We start from the raw sequence: 20,380 nt of genomic DNA, 5'->3' as shown, positions 1-20,380 counted from the left end.
TTATTATTGGTGGTGGTGGTGGTGGCAAATTGTGCTCGCCCTTCGTTTTGTGCTTAAATGCGTGTGTTTGTTGTTGTACGCGTATCTGTATACTGTTTTGCAAGCAGCATATGCCGATCTCTCTCTTTCCAATCTGTGATGTCATGGAAGCCAAATTGTTGATAAAATAATCACAATTTGAATCCAACCACCATCAAACAATCAAACATCGATTGATTGATTGATTGATTGAAAAGACTTATGGTGAAGACGAAAAATTTTTTTCGAAAATCAGCTGATTTGATTTTCAGGTTAGCTCATTTTGTTTTTCCACATGTGATCTGATCTGTTTTCAAAGATTCATTTTTTCCGACTGAATAATTCTGAAACGAAAAACGAAAAAAACAATGTTACATCATTATTCAAATATTCATTGTTTGGCTTCATTGGCTATCTGTCAATTTACCAGAAAATGTCATCAAATTTATCGAAAAAATCATTCATCAACGATGATGATGATGATGATGAAACATAAAAAGAAAACAATGTTGGCATTTAGTTTTGGAAGTTTTTTTGGTTTGTCGAATTCTTCGAATGATAATCCTTATAATTCAAATTATGAATTTATGTCCGAATCAATAACACCAAAAGATGAATTATTATTATTAGCAAAAAATGGTTCAATGCGTCATCAATTTGAATTATTTGTTATGCAAGTTCAACAAGAATTTTGTCAAGCACTGGAATCAATGGAACAAAAATATACGGATGAAATTGATGAAACAAAAATAAAACGATTTCAATCTGATCGTTGGTTGAGAGAAGAAGGTGGTGGTGGTATCACTTGTATCATACAAGATAGTACCGTATTTGAAAAAGCTGGTGTTAATATATCGGTTGTACATGGACAATTACCACCACAAGCAGCTGCACAAATGCGTTCACGTGGTAAATATCTTTCCACTACGGAACCATTAAAATTTTTTGCTACTGGTGTTAGTTCAGTTATTCATCCACGGAATCCAAATGTACCAACATTACATTTTAATTTTCGTTATTTTGAAATTGAATCAAATGAAGATAAAAAATCAAATCATTGGTGGTTTGGTGGTGGTACTGATATGACACCATATATTCTAGATGAACAAGATGCCCGGCATTTTCATCGTCAATTAAAACAAGCATGTGATAAACATGATTCAAATTATTATCCAAGATTTAAAAAATGGTGTGATGATTATTTTCATATTCCACATCGTAATGAAAGACGGTTTGTATTTTTTGTTTTTTCTGTTTGTCAATTTATTAATTTTGTAATTTTCTTTCTTTTACAAACAGTGGTATTGGTGGACTATTTTTCGATGACATTGATTATCCGGATCAAAAACGTGCCTTTGCATTTATTAAAGATTGTGCACATTCATTAGTACCATCATATATACCGATTATTGAACGTAATGTTCGAAAACCATATTCATATAATGATCGTCAATGGCAATTAATTCGCCGTGGTCGTTATGTTGAATTTAATCTTATTTATGATCGTGGTACAAAATTTGGCCTAATGACACCTGGTGCACGTTATGAAAGTATACTAATGTCATTACCATTAGTTGCACGTTGGGAATATCAACATCAAGTTGCTGAAAATTCTAAAGAATCCAAATTGATGGAGGTTTTAAAAAATCCACGTGAATGGGTTTGACAAGAAAAATAGTGATGGACTGAAAACAAACACACAAAAAAAATTCCAGAGCAAAAAACCACTAATTTTATTAAATTCAGAATTTGATATTTTTTTAAATCAATTTAAAATGAAAATTTTCATTTACGCCAACCACCAAGCCATCCTTTAACCATACCGGTTAGACCGGCTTGTTGACCACCTTGTTGTTGTGCTTTATTAGCATTAATTTCTTCATCTAGATTAGGAAATTTGATATGATTCAAAGCTAAATCAAAGAACAAAGGTTTAGCCGGTATAGCACGATATTCCGATGGAAATTTTACAAATGATAAATTTCCATTCAATAATTCTGGATCATCAATGAATGTATCAAGACGTTCAATCAATGGCTGATGAAATTTCAAAAAAAAACAAAAACAGAAATTATTAAGGGTAAAAAATCACCAAAAATTACCTTATCACCAAGTATCGGTGATTGTGGTGTTGTTGCCAATTGTTCGGTTGTATCTTTTGAAATATTTTCACCATAAATTTGAAATGTTTCAGTATTTGCTTTGTTCAATAATTTTTGTATTTCTTGTTTAGTTTCCTAGTTTTGTGAAAATTGATTAAGATTTTAAAATATTTTTTTGTTGAAAAAAGGGTTATATAACGTAATTTACCTTGGAAATATATTCACTTTCAATTGATTGTTGACAATAATATGTTGAACGATTTAACATTGCAATTGATTCTTTCCAATTTTCTTTTGCAACATGTGCAATATAATAACAACGATATGCTTTATATGCAATGATTTCGGCATCAATTTCAGCCAAAAATTTTTCCACTAAAAATGTATCCGTAAATGATTGTGATAGATTCATTGATTTAATTTCATTATAACATCCAATAATTGCTTCATATTGCCGGAGTAGATCGGATGGATTTTGTAATGTTGTTATTAGTAAACGATTTCGTTTAATAATTAAATCCAAACGTAAATAAGTAAGATAAAAATATTGTGATGATTTATCTAAATTATTATCACGTAATAATTGCAGACAGTCACGACAATCAAAAATCATTTGTTCAAAACAATTAAGTTGATTCCAATCATTATTTGGATCTTTTAGTTGTTCTAAAAATTCAAGAATTTTATCATGTTTTATAAACATTGTTTTACCCAACCATTCAATATCGAATGAATCTGGTTGTTTTTCCGATGTTTGACTGATCAATTGCTGTGTGAGAGGGAAAAAAGGATTAACTTTCAGGAAAAACCAACAAAATTCAGCCGAAAAAAACTTACATCAATTTTATTGGATAATGTTTGATCATTTTTAATTTCTTTGATCAATTCTTTGGCACCAATTTTTTGTTCACCAATATTGAATGCACAATATCTTAATGTTGGTTTAATTTCATCGATACGTTGTTTATACCAGCTCATTTTTTCTTCATCTTTCAACACTTTATATAATTGTTCATAAATATTTTTAGCCGAATTCAATAGATCGGATGCCTGTTGCCATTGATCTAATTCAAAATGATAAAGACCTTTCAAATAATCAGCATATGCACAGGTTTCCAATTTGGTTCGTGCATCACACCGACTGTTTTCATCATTACAAAGATCACGTAATCTGGATGACCAATAAACAGCTTTACGTAAACGTCGAATCATATGAAATTTTCGACGAGTTTCCGTACTTGCTTCTTGTTTACATTGCATAGCATATGCCCAACTACGTTCAGCACAAATCAATGGAATGTAAAGATATTTGTGAGCATTTTTGGAATTTTGAATTTTATCATCATTGAATGCAATCTGTGGTGTAACTGGTTTCGGTTGATAAATTGTTCGATTTTTTGATCCAACACTTTGAACAAAACCTAATGCTTTACGAATTCTTCGTAAACGTTTTGCACAATATTGTCGATAACGTTGATAATCACCATGTTTCAAACCATGTTGAAGTTGACTTTGTTTAATTATGCATAATACTGATGATTTGTAAAGGAAAAATTATCATTTTAAAGGGAAAAATGAACAAACAACAAACCTTCAAGTGTAAGAACATTATTCTGATCATCATTGATTGTTGTTGATATTTCTTGATTGGAAATTTGTTCAATTTTTTCTTCCATTTTTTTAAACAATAAAAAAATTATTTGATTAAGGAAATCCAAACAAACAAAAGCAAAAAATGTTGTTTATCGAAACGTGTCGTAAATAAAAAACGAATAGTATCGATTAGAATTTTTTGGATTTCGTCCATCACCCACTCTCTGAAAATCATAAGGAGGTTGGACATCATTTTTTTTTCTTCAACAAATTCCAAGTTCAAATGTTTTAATTTTCAATAAATCATCTTTTCCGTTTCGAAACAATGTCCGATTATATTCCGAAAAATTCAAACAAAAGAAATCCTTATCTGTTTTCGGAAGAATCACAACCATCACAAACATTCATACAATCAACACAATTAGCTCAAACAAATGATCCAAATTTTTCGGATTTTTTTCGTCCTCCGGATAATGATATTGGCCATGATAATCAATCATATTTCGAACCACCATCACCAATTCAAACATTAGATGAACAATCTACTTATAAAGTTCATGATTTTGATTATCAATTAGGTAATAAACAGATTGGTGTTGTTAATCCATCAAGACCGCTATCAGCGTCTAAAGATGATTTGGCATTGATTGAAAATTCTCGTTCAAATATTTTATCAATAATTTCATTATTAAATGAATATGTTATTAGTCATCCATTTATGGTTGTTCGTCGACAAGCTCAGGTTTGAAAATTTATTTTAAATTTCGAATGAATTTAACTTCAATTTTTTTTTTGCTATCTTTCGAAATCAAAAAGGTAAACAATCGAAGTCATGCCTATCATCTGACACCATTCACTGTCATACCATTTATGTTACGATTACAAAGTAAACAAGGAATATCAACATTTTTCAAAGGTTTACCCACTGTACTAATTAATCATGTTCTTCTTGTTGGAACTGAATCATTTATTTATAACCTGTTGCAATTTCCAATGTAATTATAAATTTTGTCTTTTTTTTTAAAATTAATTAATTAATTTTAAATCATTTTGTTTCAGTGAATTTGATTTTGGTTCAATTGCAAGTCTGTTATCGATTCGTTTTGTTAAACATTTAGCATTGAAAAGTTTAGCCATAATGATTGTAACACCATTTTATTGTTCAAGTAGTATTGAAATGGTACAATCATGGATTGTTGGTGAATCACCATATCCATTGGAACATATTAAAGAAGGTTTATTACGTATTGTACATTTTCGTAAAGATAGAAAATTACCAATATATCGTTTGATTGGTCCTAGCATTATATATCATCTTTGTTATTATGTTTTGCATTCATTCATACGTCAAGCTATTCTACAATACTACTTTGATGATTCGGATATTGAAAAGAAATTAGTTCAATCAAAAACAACCATCCCAACTGAATATCAATTGAAACAATCACAACTATATGATGAACCATATCCATCACATTTGACTACGATTGATCAAACAACGACAACAAAAACAATACGATTGAAAAAATTATCCGATAATACAATAATGAATGAATTGAAAAGTTCATTCTATGCACATATATTGACCGATATAATAATGTATCCATTTCAAAATATACTTTATCGATTATTTTTACAAGGAACCCGGACATTAATCGATAATGTTGATGGTCGTACTGCTGTTATACCATTAATAACTAATTATGATTCAGCATCGGATTGTTATCAAACAATTTTGCAACAAGAAGGTAGTAGTGGCTTATTTAAAGGTTTTGGTGCACTGATATTACAATATACAGTACAAGCATCAATCATCCATTTGACTACCTATTGTATTGATATGATTTTGAATAATTGATTTTTGTTTTTGGGATAACTATTGGATAAAATTTTATTTATTGTCAGTGATAATAATGATTATAATAATAATAAAAATAGTCAATAAATAATCGATTGATAAATTATGAAAATTTTATATGTTTATTTGGTGTTGTTTTTTTCCCAGATAAATCTATGGAAATTTTTTGCTTTTCTTTTGATTGCATTCGGGCTTGCCATGATGGATGAATCTTAGCTGAATCAGATGATTTAGTTTGATGTTGATTATCAACATCAAAATATCTTTGACGTTTAACATTCGGTGTAAATGATTTATTATTTTGTTTTGAATAATTGATAAATGATTTTCTACTATTATTCATCGATGATGATCGATCGAATGAAGTTGATTGGGAAATTTTCTTTTTATAACCACCACCACCACCATTAAATCGTTTATGTTTTGCATTCGCAGTGTCATCATCATCATCATCGGATATATCACGCATTTGAATGAAATCTTGTTCGGTATTATCGTTCAGTTGATTATCGTTTTGTTCGCCGAGAAAAAATCCATCATTTATACGTGTTTTCTTCGGAGATATTTCTTGGTCATCATTTTTGATGTCATCCTCATCGTCGTCGATAATTATATCTGATTTTGAATTCAAATCAATTCTTTTGATTACGGCAGATTTAGTTTTTACAGAATTAGAAATTTGATTATCTTCTTGTTGTTGTTTCAATTGTGTAACCTGAAATGTTGGTGTAAAAGATTTTGGCGATTTTTTCGACGATGACGATTTTGGATTTAATTTTTTCATTGCCGATTTTGGTGTAGATGGCATTTTTGAATCGCTTAACGGTGATTCTTGTTTTGGTTTCTTTTCTTTCATGTTATTCACAGTAGGCGAAATGTTTTTCGGTTTATCTTTTTTTCCATTCTGTTGTCGTTTATCAACAACAGCAGTTTTGGTTGAATTTTTACCAAATTTATTTTGACGTTTTTCTTCCCAAAGTTCAATCTGTACGGGTAACCATTGTTCACAGCCAGGATTTTCCAGGCGAAATTTCTTTACAATCAATTGAATTTGTCTTTGTTGACAAACACGTGCTATTAATCGATCGGCGACTGGAATGTTTGACTTTTTCAATAATGAATCAAAATATTCTTCATCATGAATTAAAGCCTGTTTGGAAATTGTATCCGGTGTAATTGGTTTCAATTCTTTTGCATCAATTTGTCTTGATTGTAATTTACGATTCAATTCATTTAAATGTCTAATTGAAAATGAAAAATTAGATTTAGAAAACTATAGGAAAAAAAATTCTTACTTTTGTTTTGTATCATTATCAACATTGTCAAGATTTTCCCATTTAATAATCTTCTTCTTAATCTGATTAATTTGTCGATAAAGTTTTTGAAAAATACGGTTACGAGCAATTTTCACTGGTTTTCGCATCGAAACAATCTGATGATTAACTAAATTTTTATCCATTTTTTTTTCTTTTCGATCCGAATATTTACGAGGAATTCAATGTTTTTTTATTTTTGCCGTGGAAAGCACGTTTTTCTTTTGATTATCACATCAGCTATCGCCATCTAGTGATTTTTAAATTTACAAAAGAAGTAAAAATCTTTTTTCAATGGAAGTTAACGGAAATTATAAATTGACCACCATATTTTTTTGTAAAATAATCTAAATTTTTATTTTAAATTTTGTAAAGACATTTTTTAATCTAATTAATTTTTTTTTTTGTTTTATTATAGACAGGATCTATAATTCATCTTTTTCATTATTACTACCACTTTTATCAACAAAATATTTTGCCAACCAATCATGATATTGTTTTGACCAAATTTTTTCACAAACATCTTTATAAATATCTTTTTCGATACGATGTTCAATGTCAAGAATCATCCAATTCATTGTTGATGATGATGATAATTGATTATCATCAAATGCTTCAGGCCATTCCAACGAAGAACCAATTGGACTTGGATTACCAGTTTTTGCAAAATTTGTCCATGAATTCATTATATCGATACTTAATTGGGAATCTTTTGGATATAATGTCAACATTGAATTACTAAATACATAAAGTATTTCACTAGCATGACAAACACCCATCCATTCATAACAATGCATACGATCCGAAACTAATGTTCGATGATCAAAACGATATGCATAAAAATGATTTTTAGGATTTGCTCTGGCCATTTGTTGACCATATAACATTACCGGACAATTGAATCGTAAATCACCAAACATATCGGAAAACATTTTCCTTACTTGATTAAAATCATTAATATCAATTTGTTTCAGATAATAATCTTCAATTTCTTTATGATCCTCAATATGATATGATGATAAAATTTTTCGTATATTTTTACGAATTTCTTCTTCATTCATTACCGTATTATCATCTTTAAGTTCAGGTACAAAATGTACAACAAAATAACTACCTTCATCACGTGTTACACCAAACATTATATCTACCGGGCCATTTGAACCATATTTAAATTTCAATACATCTTCCGGTAGAAATGCATCACCTAAAATCGGGCCAATCATTTGATTCGAAATCATTTCTTCTATATCACCAGTTGCAACATCGACTATTTCTTCCATTGATTTACTACGTAGACAATCGATTACTGTTGATATTTCTTCATTATCATCAACTTTACAATTTAATTTTTTTGCTAAATTTTTAGTTTTTTCTAATGCACCTTGTTTATTAGAAAATCTAACAGTTGGTACAATGGTACCGGATTGCATTATTGCACGATGAAATAAACCTTTTGCCAATGGTGATAGTACTAATGCTGAAACTGAAAATGAACCGGCTGATTCACCAAATATTGTTACTTGGTTAGGATCACCACCAAAATTCTGAATATTATCCCGAACCCATTCTAATCCCATAATTTGATCATAAAATGCTTGATTACCAGGTATATCATCGGTACCGGCATAAAGAAAACCAAATGGACCAACACGATAATTAATAAAAACAACCAAAACATTACCATAATTAGCCAGATATGTTCCATCATAAAGTGGAAAAAATATTGTACCGCTTTGAAAACCACCACCATAAAACCAAACCATTACTGGTAATAATTTTCCATTAGCACCATCACCATTACTATCATCGGTTTTCGGTGTCGGTGTATAGACATTCAAAAACAGGCAATCTTCACTTTTATTTGTCTTGTGATATTTATCCGTATTACCAAGACCACCTAAAAATTGTGGACATGAATTTCTTTCCATTATAGCATCATAAATTTCTTCATCAAATTTTTCAACACGTACTGGTTTGGCAAATCTTTCGGCCGTTGCTTTTTTTTCCAAAAAAGGGGATGAAAAAGAATTAAAGAATTTTGAAAAAATGAAACAATGAAAATTACAAATTACAAACCATAACGAATTCCTTGATATAGGTAGGATTTTGTCCACAGGCCAACCGTATTGACTAGACCACGAATTTGACCATGTTTTGTTTGAACGATTGGTGCATATTCAATGGCTGTTGATAATTTTATTGTCAATAGTAATGAAAAAATAAAAAGTACAAAAAAGTTTAAATTCATTTTTTGTCAATCTGTCTGTATAACGTCACTCTGTGTTAATGATCAACGACAAAATGACAACAACAACAAAACAAAACTGATTTAATTAAATAAGATTTTCTTTGCGTTTTTTTTTCCTTCAATTTCGATATTTGATAACGGAAAAACACATAGACATAGAAAAACACTACACACATACACAACCAACCACAAGATAAACAATTTTTGTATCAATCAAAAGTTTTTCTGTGATTATCAATCAATCAATCAAAAGTTTATCAAAGAAAAAAAGGGGGAATATTATTATTATTATCTTTTATTTATATATTTTCAAATGACAGTTTTTTTAAAATTATTTATAAATTACAATGGTTAACAGAAAAAAAGAAAAAAAGAAAATAATCAAAGATCAAGATCAACAGTAAATCTTTTAACACTTAATGTTGGTGAATGTAAAGCATTTGTATTGGTTATGTTTGTAATATTAATAACCGAATGATTATTAATAATTGGTATATTATTATTATTCGGATCAATATTATTATTATTATCATTTTGTTTTGGTTTAGTTAAAAGTCGAGTACAAAGGAAATCCATACAAATTGCACCTAATGGTGCTGTAATCAATATTGATAATGCAGCAGCAGTTAAAATAACTTTACCATTTTGTATATCCAAATCAGTTTGTGCTATTGATAATGCTGTTGGTCCAATAGCAGCCTGTACAGTTGCTTTTGGCATCCATGCAAATGCAATAAATAATCGTTCTTTATGATTTAAACCAATATTGAATGTAACCAAATATGTAACAATAATTTTCAATACAATACCAATCATAAGACAACCAATAGCTTTACCAACAATATCAGCATCCAATGTTTGAAATTTTAATTCACAACCAATCAAACAAAACAAGAATCGTTTCAATATAAGCCATATAATTTTTAAACTATGTTCATTATCTTCTTCCCAACAATTTTCACGCCATTTTATTGTTGCAACAAATGCCATTATCAAAATGGCCATTGGTCCAGCTGCTTCCATTTCAACATAAATACTACCAAACAAAGCAAACATACCGGCCATAAGTAGTAATGAAAATCGTGAAATATGATGTTTTTTACTATCATTTTTATCACATTTATCATATGTTTCAGGTAAATACCAAAGAATCCAACCCATTATTAGACCGAATGCAATACCGATTACAATTTGTAATGGTCCTTGAATGATTTTCATTGTTAATGACATATGTTCAGATTTTTCAGTCGGTATTGCAAATCCTAAGAATATATTAAAACCGGTAACCGATAGGACATCATCAATACTTGCTGCAGCAATATTTAATGTTGGTATGCCTTTTCCTTCACTCAGTCCAGATTGTTGAATGCGAATCATACATGGAACAACAACCGCTGGTGATACAGCAGACATTACAAAACCGATTAATAATGACCACATAAATGTAAATTGAAAAAATATTATCGAACAAATGGCAACGATAAATGTTTCGGCAAAAAATGGTATAGCAATAACTCGAATGGCTGAAAATGATAGATAACGTAAATATTCGGGTATCAAATGCAAACCGGCACGTAACAATATGATCAACAATGCTAATGAACGTATGGTTGATAAAAGTTGTTTATCCAATTCTAATTCAACAAGATTTCCATATAGAATTCCTTTATAGAGAGATTTTATTAAAGTGAAAATAAAAAACATAAAGAATTTCGTCAATTACTTACCAGCACCTAACATTCCAAGCAATGATGGTAGATTGATAATATGAAAAATTTTACCAAATAAATGTGCCAATATAAATAGGCAAAACATATGAAATAGATCACCATTTGGTGGTAATGCTTTTTCATTGAAAAATGCAACCAATGTTAAATAAACAAATATTAATAAGAAAATTAACCATAAAATATAACGAAGATATGGTAGGGTTAATATCTCTTCTTTTGTTTCTTTTAATCTTTTTAACATTTTTTTTTGTTTTGAATGGATGTGAATCGGGGCAAAAGAAATTCTTGATTCTGGAAAAATCGAAATCGAAAAATGTTGCCTTATGTCAATTCGAAATGAAAGCTGAATTTTTTCTTGAAATTTAAAGTTGAAAAAAATTTTATCAAATTTTTTGAATAATAACAAAAACAACTGACATGGACGGATGAAAACAATCGGATTTTTGGTTTTTGGGTTTTCAAAGAAAGAAGAAAAAAGAAAGAAAAGAAAAAGAAATCGAAATCCAAAAATACAAAAACGGCTTTATATTGTCACACACACACACACAAACTAAACTAAACATACACACAGGTAGGTTATGGTTTAGGTATATGAAATGATGGATATGATGTTATGGAAAAAAAAGATATTTTATTCCCAAAAAACGTGATCAACGAAGTGAATTTCATTTAATTTTTGTTATTGTTTTTGTATATGGTGTGTGTGTGTTGTTCAGGTTAATCATACCGATTAAAATGATCAAATGAAATTTTACCCTTAAAAACAAAACAACAAAAAAAAAACACCTAAATTCAATGATGCTGGATGCAATTCATAATGATAATGATTGGTTGGTTGGTTGGTTGGTTGTTAAAGCAAAAAAAAAAGGTAAGGTAAGGTAAACGTAAGGTGAGATAATTATGATAATAATAATAAAAAATAATTATCAAATTCAAAAATTTATAGAATATTTATAATTATAAAATTATAATAATAATCAGGTAATATAATGATTATAATAATAATAAAAAATTATCGTTATCAACCCGTTATCTCTCTGTTGTTGTTGTTGTTGTTGAAAAGATTGTTTTCGTTTGTTACCTGTGTTGTGACAAATGTAATAACCGTATAAAAAAATCATCTAATCATCATCCTATAATCTGGGGTGATGATTTTTGTTTTCCAGGTTCATTCAAAAAAAAAAGTGAGAAAAAGAAGAGAATTTATTATTCACCATCACCACCCGGGTGACAATGATAATGACAATGAAAAAAAATGTTTTCGACGACGAATGATAATGATGATAATAAATCCAGTGAACAGTGTGGTACGATATGACGACAACTTGGCGGAGGTCATTCATCATCATCATCATTCATTCATGTATACCCGGTTTTTTTTTTGGTTCTTTTTTCTTATCGCGAATCTTTATTATCTTAGTTTATTAGATTGATGTTTTTTTTGTACGTGCTTGTTGTTGTTCTCCGATGAAATTTAACATGTAAGATTTTCAATTTTGTTGATGAAAATGGATTTAAAAAAAATCTGGTGTCACATGACTGATTCTTTTATGATGATGATGATAATAATTTTGGGTTTTTTTTAAAAATCGGGTAAAACGGATGGTGGTCAACATTATAATTATGTTTATAATGATAAGATTTGAGCATTATCAAAAAAAAGTTTAAAAGCATCATCCTTATCTCTTGTTAAACCATTGTATTTTTTTGTTTGCCCAACCACCCCAGATATATTAATTGGCGTCATGTCTTTGATAATAAAAAACTTTCCAAAAATTTCAACATCCGTTGTTGTTGTTTTTATAATAATTTCTGTTTCTTAACACTGTCAAAACGTGATTTTTATTATTATCGTTTTTTTTGTTGTTGGTTAAAAAATTATAATAAAAATTACAATTACAAATCAATTAACCCTAATGAACATTGAACCTTATTGAATTATATAAATAAATATATGAATGTACCAAACTGAAACATCACTTTTTACGTTTCTAATAATATGTGATGTACGACGATATGAACCGGAAAATAAAATCATTTTTTTTATTTCCACCTGACATACTAAACTAACTAACTAAGCTAACCACCTGTGCGTATTGCACAATTTTTTTGTTTCCCGAAAATTCATTTTCAATCTAAATATATTTTCAAACGAAACAAACGGCGCATCATTTTTCTTTTTTTAAACGCCTGAATGATGATAATTTTGTTGTTGGATAATGGTTAAGGAAAGAAAAAATATTTTTTCAAAAAAAAAAAAAAAAAAAAATCTTCATTCATTTACACATCACATGGTTGATTTGGTTGATTGAAAAAAAACCCGAAGAGAGATGTTTGTGTTCGCTGGTATATAGGAAAAAATTCAAACGAGAGAAGGATGTTCAACCACCAATCAATTTGGATAGTGGTTATTTTTCATTTAACATATTTTTGTCCATGTTTAAATGTTTTTAACGTCGTCGTCGTTGTGGCGGTGGTGGTGGTGGCGGTTGATCATCATCATCGTTGTTGTAATCAATATTTTTACCACAAGCGCTATATATATGAAGAAGTGAATGAAGAACATGATGAAGAAGAAGAAATCATGTTTTTTTTTAATTCACTTATTATATAACCAAAACATTAAATACAGTGGTACCTCGGTTAACGACGATGATCGGTTCCTGAAAAACCGTCGTTAACCGAAATGTTCGTTAACCGAGGTATGATTTTCCATAGGTTTCAATGGAGAGCGGATAAAATTGATCCGACCTCAGACCTTGATTTCCTATTATCACCTTAAATTCTCGAAAAAAGCCATGTAATCATAATAAACTGATTATTTTTGAATTCGTTCTTATCTACGCTAATCCATAGACTGGATCTGATAACGGAAATCATCACTTTTCGATGATAAAAATGTCCCACTTCCCTTAAAAGTTTGCTTCACTGTCATAATTCTTTACCTTTTTTTCACAAAAAAGAGTTGCAATATGATTTTGATTGCCTAACGATGGTCACTAAAAAATCCAAATTCATTTGTTTGAAGATCATCACTAAAGAATCCAAATTCACTAACCAAGCAATGATCACTGAAAAATCCAAATTCACTAACCAAGCAATGATCACTGAAAAATCCAAATTCACTTGCTTAACGATGGTCACTAACAAATCCAAATTTACTAACCAAGCAATGATCACTAACAAATCCAAATTCACTTGTTCACCTATGATCACTAACAAATGTGAATTCACTTGTTTAACCATTCCAACAATTGCCAGTAAAGATTTCAAATTCACGTGTTTATAACGATTCAATTCGTTTAAAACGATTGAATTCAAAATGAAATTTTTGCAAATTTTAAATCCATTCAAACCCAGAAAATTGTTTTCTTATTCAAATCCGAAATCTTTCAAAAATGAACCATGCACTTTTGATAACCAATCGAATTTTATTCCTTGATCGATAAAATTTGTTAAACTTTTCATTCTTTGTTGGACTTGTTTCGTTTATGAATTTGAATTCGTTACTTAGTTGAAATTGTTTAGAAAATGAATTTGAATTTTTCAGTGATCATTGCTTGGTTAGTGAATTTGGATTTTCAGTGATCATTGCTTGGTTAGTGAATTTGGATTTTCAGTGATCATTGCTTGGTTAGTGAATTTGGATTTTCAGTGATCATTGCTTGGTTAGTGAATTTGGATTTTCAGTGATCATTGCTTGGTTAGTGAATTTGGATTTGTTAGTGACCATCGTTAAGCAAGTGAATTTGGATTTTCAGTGATCATTGCTTGGTTAGTGAATTTGGATTTTCAGTGATCATTGCTTGGTCAGTGAATTTGGATTTGTCAGAGAACATTGCTTGGTTAGTGAATTTTGAATCGTTAGTAATCATAGCTGAATAAGGAAATTCAGATTTGTTCAACCAAAAAGAATCATTTTCGGCTAGCGATTATTATATTTGGAACTTGTAATTTTCATGAAATTTCTTGATTAGACATCAATTCTCATAAGTAAAATGTTGTCTTTGTTGAAAAATCAAATATTCATAATTAATTATACGCAAAAATCAAAAATTGATTTTTTAATCGTCGTTAACCGAAAAATCATCGTTAACTAAGGTAATTTTTTCCTGACCCATCGTCGTTAACCGAAAAATTCGTTAACCAAGGTGTTCGTTAACCGAGGTACCACTGTATAGCAGAAACAAACAAACAAACAAACAGGCAAACAGAAAACGAAGAAGAAGAAGCAATAACAGAAAAAAAATAACTACCCGAAACAACAACAACAACCAAAGATTTTATCTTTTTCGTGAAAAAAGTACAGACTTTCTGAAAACAAATGCGAATGCGAAACAAATGCCAAAAACCAAAAAAAAAAAAACAAAAGCAAAGCAACGGAATTTTGCTAAATTCTCCATTGAATTGAATGAGAAAATTTTCAATTGTCAATTTTGTATACATAGAGTTTGTCTTTTTTCTTCTTCTGTTTTGTTTTTTTCACCATTATTTCGACAATTTTCTTACCTGATTTGCTGTTTCCAAAAATTTCACCTTGATTCAAATTGATTCATTTCATATGACATTCATTCATTCATCTTAATCAATAAAAAGAAAGACTTTTGTGTGTAAAAGACTTCTGTCTGTGTGTGTAAAATAACTGTAAATGTGGTGACATTGAACATTGTTTCGTTGTCATTGTTTTTTCATGGAACAACAAACAGCAAAATTTTTTTCCTTTGAAAAAATCTGAAGAGAAACAAAATCCTGTATCAATCAACCAGAAATGAACTGACTGTGTGTGTGATTTGTTTTGCTGGAAAAAAACAACGACAATAGCAAAACACAAAGCAACCAAAAACATCAAGTGACAGTTATTTTATTTTGAAATTGATGAAAATGGATTGAAAAAAAGCTACGTCTTTTGTTTTTCAAATTCTTTATATGCATCATCATTATCGTTTTTTGGTTTTTTTTTTTTTGGTGATTTCTTCTAATTATCAAATGTGAAAACTCGTTTTTGTTATCAAATTTTCAACAATCTGTTCAACTTTATCCATTTGATCATTGACAATATTTTCTGCTTTTCCTTTTTAAAAAATTCAAAATTTTTTCAAAAAGTTAAAAAATTCACACTAGTCTAGTTTTGTTTCGAGCTCAAAAGATGTCGCCCAAATTTCATATGGTAAGATTCGAATATTTTTTTTTTTGTTTTTTGTTTAAATTCGCAAACAAAACATTCCAAAAAAGTTAATGGCCGTCGTCGTCAAATGTTTCATGAATTTTCTGAATTTTCAAGTTAAATAATAATGGTGACATGGGAAAAATGTCAACAAAAATATTTTAACCCGATAACAACAAAAAAAATGAAGAAAAAGAAAAATAACTTAATCGGGTGTGCCCAAAACCAATCACGAAATCATCATCATCGATATCGATAAAAAACAACAACAACCGATGGGTTCGCGTCGTTATACGATACTTTTGTTTTTGTTTTATGTTTTGTTTTTCGATCGAAAAACCGTACTAATCAATTTAATCAATAGTGATGATATCGAAGATATTCATCACCATCATTGAAGATATTTGATAACAACAACAAAATAAACAAACAAGAAACTATCATCGATAATAATGAATGGAAGAAGAAGAAAACGAAAATCACGATTAAAAATTTATCCAAAAAGAAAAATATGACCACGAATGGATGGATGGATCATTGCAAAATGTTTTTTAAAAAAAATTTATAAAATGATTTGACAAAAATTTTCGCCGAAAAAAAGAAAAAAGATGTCCAATAATCGCAAATGATGATGATGATGATCATCGTTATGATTTGGTGGTATGCATATCGAATTGCTTTAGCATATTTTTCAAAATGAATCTATGAAAATATATCATCATATTGAATGCCTTGGTGTTTCTTCTTTTTTCGAAAATTGGTTTTCATTTTTTTTTGTTTTCTGGTTTCGCCAACATCATCATGATCAAGCTTGAAATGAATTGAAAAATATCATCATCATCATTGTACAACAACAACAAAAAAAAAGTTCATTGTGCCCGATTTTGTTTCCCTAAAGATTTAATCAAAACATTTTTTTCATTTCATTTTTGTTTAATTTATCGAAACAAAAAAACTATAGAATTCACCTGTTTGGCGTATTGGTACATCACGATCATCATTAATGATGTCTGATCATTCATTTTTATATGTTATGGAACGTGGTACATCACCAATCGATTGGTGTGAATTTAATTATACACATACACCATTTATAGCCGAATTGATCAATACGGTTTGTGTTAGCAAAACATGAAAATATCTTTTCTAATAATATTTATCCTTGTTTTTCTTTTTTCTTTTTCTTCTTCCATAGACTTCCAATATATTATTTTTAATATTTCCGCCAATATTATGTCAATTATTTCGTCAATATGCAAATAATATTGATCGTGGTATCTATATTATTTGGACATTATTTGCTGTTGTTGGTATTTGTTCAGCATATTTTCATGCAACACTTAGTCTACTTGGACAATTATTAGATGAATTAGCAATATTATGGTTATTAGCATTTGCATTTGGTATGTGGCTGCCACGAACATATTATCCAAGATGGATTCATAATGATAGGTATGTCAGTGGTTTTGATTGATTTTTACAATGATAAATTGTTTTTTTTTCTTACAGGAAAAAATTCAAAAAAGTCATGATGCTAATCAGTGTTATCGCATCATTTGCTGCATTCATTTATCCATGGATTAATAGTTTTGCATTGATGACATTAGGTATACCGACATTTTTTCTATTAACCAAAGAAATACGACAATGTCGTATACAAAGGATTCGTCGTTTAGGATGGCGTTGTTGTATTTGTTGGATTGCAGCCGTAACAAGTTGGATATTAGATCGTATGTTTTGTGATACATGGTCAGCATATAATTTACCATATTTACATGGTGTTTGGCATATAATGATTGCTATTGCATCATATACTGTTTGTGTTTTATTTGCATATTTTGATGCTATTCATAATTATCAAGATTTATTACCGGTTATTAAATTTTGGCCACAGGATAAAGATTATGGTATACCATATATTGAATTGAAAAATGCTGCTTAAAACGAAACAAACAACAAAATCAATCAATATGACAATATATTAGATATGCAATACAATTATCTCAAACAATCCATCCAATCCAATTCAATCAATTCAACCAGATTAATTTAATTATAATATTCTAGTCTTATTACTAATTATTTTGTTTAATTATCATTTATTTTTTTGTTTCCTTTCAATCAATTCAATTCAATAATAATCAATTATCGATTTCTGTATTCAAAACAAAAAAAAATCTTTATTAGAATTGAAATGAATGTTTTGTTTTTTGGATTAATCAAACTTTTTCCCACAAAAAAAAAAGAAAAGAAGAGAAAATGATTAAATACAAAAAAAGAGTGATTTTTTTAAAACAAAATTTTGAAGCAACTATGTTTTTTTTCACTGTTCAACTGTGTAATGTGTTATGTGTAATTATCATATTATGGTTAGAAAAAGAAAAGAAAAATATAGATGAAAAATCTGATCGTTTTAGAATCGATTTTTTAATACATCAGAAAATCTTCGTCCACCCATTGGACGTCGTCGTTGATTGTATGACGAACGTACTGTACCACCAACAAGACCTTTAAATTGTTCACGCAATTTTTTCATATCCATATATTCAGCCAATTGATAATTGAATAATACTTTAAAATTATCAACATTTTCACGATTACCAAGAATATTTAACATAAATGTTTGATTAGTATTTGTTGTTGAACGATTTCTACGATTATCATGTTGATAATATTGATGATGATGATGAGGATCATCATTTGTATATGAATCATTTGGTTCCAATGGAATTAATTCAAATTTTATGATACCAGTTTTATCAACCAATTCTTGCATAATTAATTCATCATTGAAAAAATTCATATTTTCTTCAGCAATTTCAATCGATTCTTGTACAATATTCAATAAATTTGCTGCTTGTTGACAGGCTTCCATATTGTTACCTTTAATAATAAAGCTACTAATATGATCATAAAGTTCAACCGATTGAATACCATCAATTTCACGTGCTTTTTTAATATTTGAACCTTGTTTACCAATAGCTAAACCAAGTAAATTTTTTGCAACAAAAACACGTAAAGATGATTCGTTTGGATTTTGATTTTGAATCGGTGGCATCAGATATTTATTAAGTGAATGTGTTTCTTTCAATGCACGAAAATGAAAATCCGATAACATTTGACATTGATTGTTGAATTTTTTCTTTGAATATTCTGTACAATCGGGTGTATAGCCAAGACAAATCAATAGTTTTTTTTCATCATCATAAGTAATATTGATTAAATTATCAACATTTTTTCGAAAACGTTCATGAAAATCAACATTACAAAGCCATTTAGAATCACCTTGTTGAAGAAAAAATGGTACAGCCAATTCGGTACGTGCAAATGGATTATTAGCAACTGTTACATCATTCAATGGTTTGAATGAATTTGGTGGTCGACTATCTTTACGACTGATTACATCCAATTCTTCCACAGATTTCGATTCAATTGTTTGACCATTTTGATCAAAATATTCAACCACGGCTTCGGTATCGGTAAATTTTTTAATTTTGGCCAATTTCCAAGCAATAAATTTCTCATTTCCATCGACAGTCATTACTTCGATTATGCTATTTTCTATTTTTTTCGAAATAGAAATCAATAAAATATGGTCAGTGAATTTGTTGAATTGATAAAAAAAACATACCTGCAAACAATGCAATTTGTTTGGGATTCGGTTTCAAACGAATCTGATTTATTGGCAATTGATGGCAATGTTTTTTCTGTGATATTGTAATCGATACGGGTTCATTTTTGATTGCCATAACAATTTTTGCCATTAAAATTTGCTTTTCATCATCACCATCACTGCTGCTGTTCTTGTTGCTTTTTTCATTATCGACATTATCACCATCATTGGCTGTAATTTCTACATTTTCTTCTGGAGCTGATGATGATTGTGATTGCGATGGTTGTACATCAAGAATATAAGCATCATACCAAACATTATTACTTTGACCATCCAATTCTGATGAAAGATTAATTTCAATAAGTCCATTCTCGAATGAAGGATCCATATTTGCACAAATTTCTTCCAAAAAAAAACAATTTGTTTGTATTTTTGTAATGAAAAACGAATATTACAAATTCCAATAGACCAAAATTATAAAAAAAGAAATAAATTTAATTATAACTTTGTTTTTCGGTTGGAAATTGTTGAAAAATTCTAAAACGAAATTCACTAATCAACAACAACGCATGAAAACGAAAAAAAGAAAAGAAAAGGAAAATAAAGGAAATTGAATACACACACACAGTGCTAAAACGGAAAAATCGAACGAGTAAAGAATCGATTCCACAGAAAAAAAAATCGATTGTTAACAATCGATTGTTTAGTGTTTTTGTTTTCGCGCGATTTGAATTTTTTGTT

General features: G+C 29.2%; 8 protein-coding genes across 9 annotated transcripts; 3 read left to right on the top strand and 5 right to left on the bottom strand.

The window, feature by feature from the left end:
* The first annotated feature begins 248 nt into the window (after positions 1-248).
* On the top strand, positions 249-1,783 carry Coprox (oxygen-dependent coproporphyrinogen-III oxidase). The gene is made up of 2 exons (XM_027340676.2): positions 249-1,249; positions 1,318-1,783. The coding sequence occupies exons 1-2, from the start codon at positions 387-389 to the stop codon at positions 1,682-1,684; spliced, it is 1,230 nt and encodes a 409-aa protein (XP_027196477.2). The 5' UTR covers positions 249-386; the 3' UTR covers positions 1,685-1,783.
* On the bottom strand, positions 1,728-3,885 carry Srp68 (signal recognition particle 68). The gene is made up of 5 exons (XM_027340672.2): positions 3,712-3,885; positions 2,958-3,652; positions 2,329-2,889; positions 2,121-2,255; positions 1,728-2,055 (listed from the first exon to the last, which is right to left on the bottom strand). Exons 1-5 carry the CDS (start codon positions 3,794-3,796, stop codon positions 1,804-1,806), a joined length of 1,728 nt encoding a protein of 575 aa, XP_027196473.1. The 5' UTR covers positions 3,797-3,885; the 3' UTR covers positions 1,728-1,803.
* Positions 3,886-3,892: 7 nt separating this feature from the next.
* LOC113790963 (mitochondrial outer membrane protein SLC25A46-like) lies at positions 3,893-5,683 on the top strand. The gene is made up of 3 exons (XM_027340673.2): positions 3,893-4,455; positions 4,530-4,708; positions 4,773-5,683. The coding sequence occupies exons 1-3, from the start codon at positions 4,039-4,041 to the stop codon at positions 5,569-5,571; spliced, it is 1,395 nt and encodes a 464-aa protein (XP_027196474.1). The 5' UTR covers positions 3,893-4,038; the 3' UTR covers positions 5,572-5,683.
* On the bottom strand, positions 5,591-7,075 carry LOC113790965 (uncharacterized). The gene is made up of 2 exons (XM_027340675.2): positions 6,867-7,075; positions 5,591-6,812 (listed from the first exon to the last, which is right to left on the bottom strand). The coding sequence occupies exons 1-2, from the start codon at positions 7,028-7,030 to the stop codon at positions 5,675-5,677; spliced, it is 1,302 nt and encodes a 433-aa protein (XP_027196476.1). The 5' UTR covers positions 7,031-7,075; the 3' UTR covers positions 5,591-5,674.
* Positions 7,076-7,303: 228 nt separating this feature from the next.
* On the bottom strand, positions 7,304-9,200 carry LOC113790961 (cholinesterase 1-like). Its single transcript, XM_027340671.2, has 2 exons — positions 8,961-9,200; positions 7,304-8,880 (listed from the first exon to the last, which is right to left on the bottom strand). The coding sequence occupies exons 1-2, from the start codon at positions 9,130-9,132 to the stop codon at positions 7,310-7,312; spliced, it is 1,743 nt and encodes a 580-aa protein (XP_027196472.2). The 5' UTR covers positions 9,133-9,200; the 3' UTR covers positions 7,304-7,309.
* A 238-nt stretch (positions 9,201-9,438) lies between these two features.
* LOC113790919 (sodium/hydrogen exchanger 9B2-like) lies at positions 9,439-11,321 on the bottom strand. The gene is made up of 2 exons (XM_027340622.2): positions 10,860-11,321; positions 9,439-10,796 (listed from the first exon to the last, which is right to left on the bottom strand). Exons 1-2 carry the CDS (start codon positions 11,101-11,103, stop codon positions 9,514-9,516), a joined length of 1,527 nt encoding a protein of 508 aa, XP_027196423.2. The 5' UTR covers positions 11,104-11,321; the 3' UTR covers positions 9,439-9,513.
* Positions 11,322-15,055: 3,734 nt separating this feature from the next.
* On the top strand, positions 15,056-18,326 carry bwa (alkaline ceramidase). Of its 2 annotated transcripts, none has more exons than XM_027340655.2 (4): positions 15,056-16,029; positions 16,988-17,140; positions 17,222-17,478; positions 17,536-18,326. In XM_027340655.2, exons 1-4 carry the CDS (start codon positions 16,009-16,011, stop codon positions 17,966-17,968), a joined length of 864 nt encoding a protein of 287 aa, XP_027196456.1. In that variant the 5' UTR covers positions 15,056-16,008; the 3' UTR covers positions 17,969-18,326. The 2 variants fall into 2 exon arrangements, with proteins under 2 accessions (XP_027196456.1, XP_027196458.1); XM_027340657.2 differs by lacking the exon at positions 15,056-16,029 and adding an exon at positions 16,077-16,893.
* On the bottom strand, positions 18,179-20,209 carry LOC113790948 (RNA-binding protein FXR1-like). The gene is made up of 2 exons (XM_027340654.2): positions 19,658-20,209; positions 18,179-19,587 (listed from the first exon to the last, which is right to left on the bottom strand). Exons 1-2 carry the CDS (start codon positions 20,025-20,027, stop codon positions 18,440-18,442), a joined length of 1,518 nt encoding a protein of 505 aa, XP_027196455.2. The 5' UTR covers positions 20,028-20,209; the 3' UTR covers positions 18,179-18,439.
* Positions 20,210-20,380: the final 171 nt, after the last annotated feature.

Source organism: Dermatophagoides pteronyssinus, unplaced genomic scaffold (genome assembly GCF_027571235.1).
Source record: "Dermatophagoides pteronyssinus isolate colony J.1.1.1.1 unplaced genomic scaffold, Derpt_VIB-CSIC_2022.12 sq0020, whole genome shotgun sequence".
NCBI classification, from domain to species: domain Eukaryota; kingdom Metazoa; phylum Arthropoda; class Arachnida; order Sarcoptiformes; family Pyroglyphidae; genus Dermatophagoides; species Dermatophagoides pteronyssinus.
The sequence above is the reverse complement of the archived record's forward strand: the minus strand, read 5'-3'. Positions and strand labels throughout refer to the sequence as shown.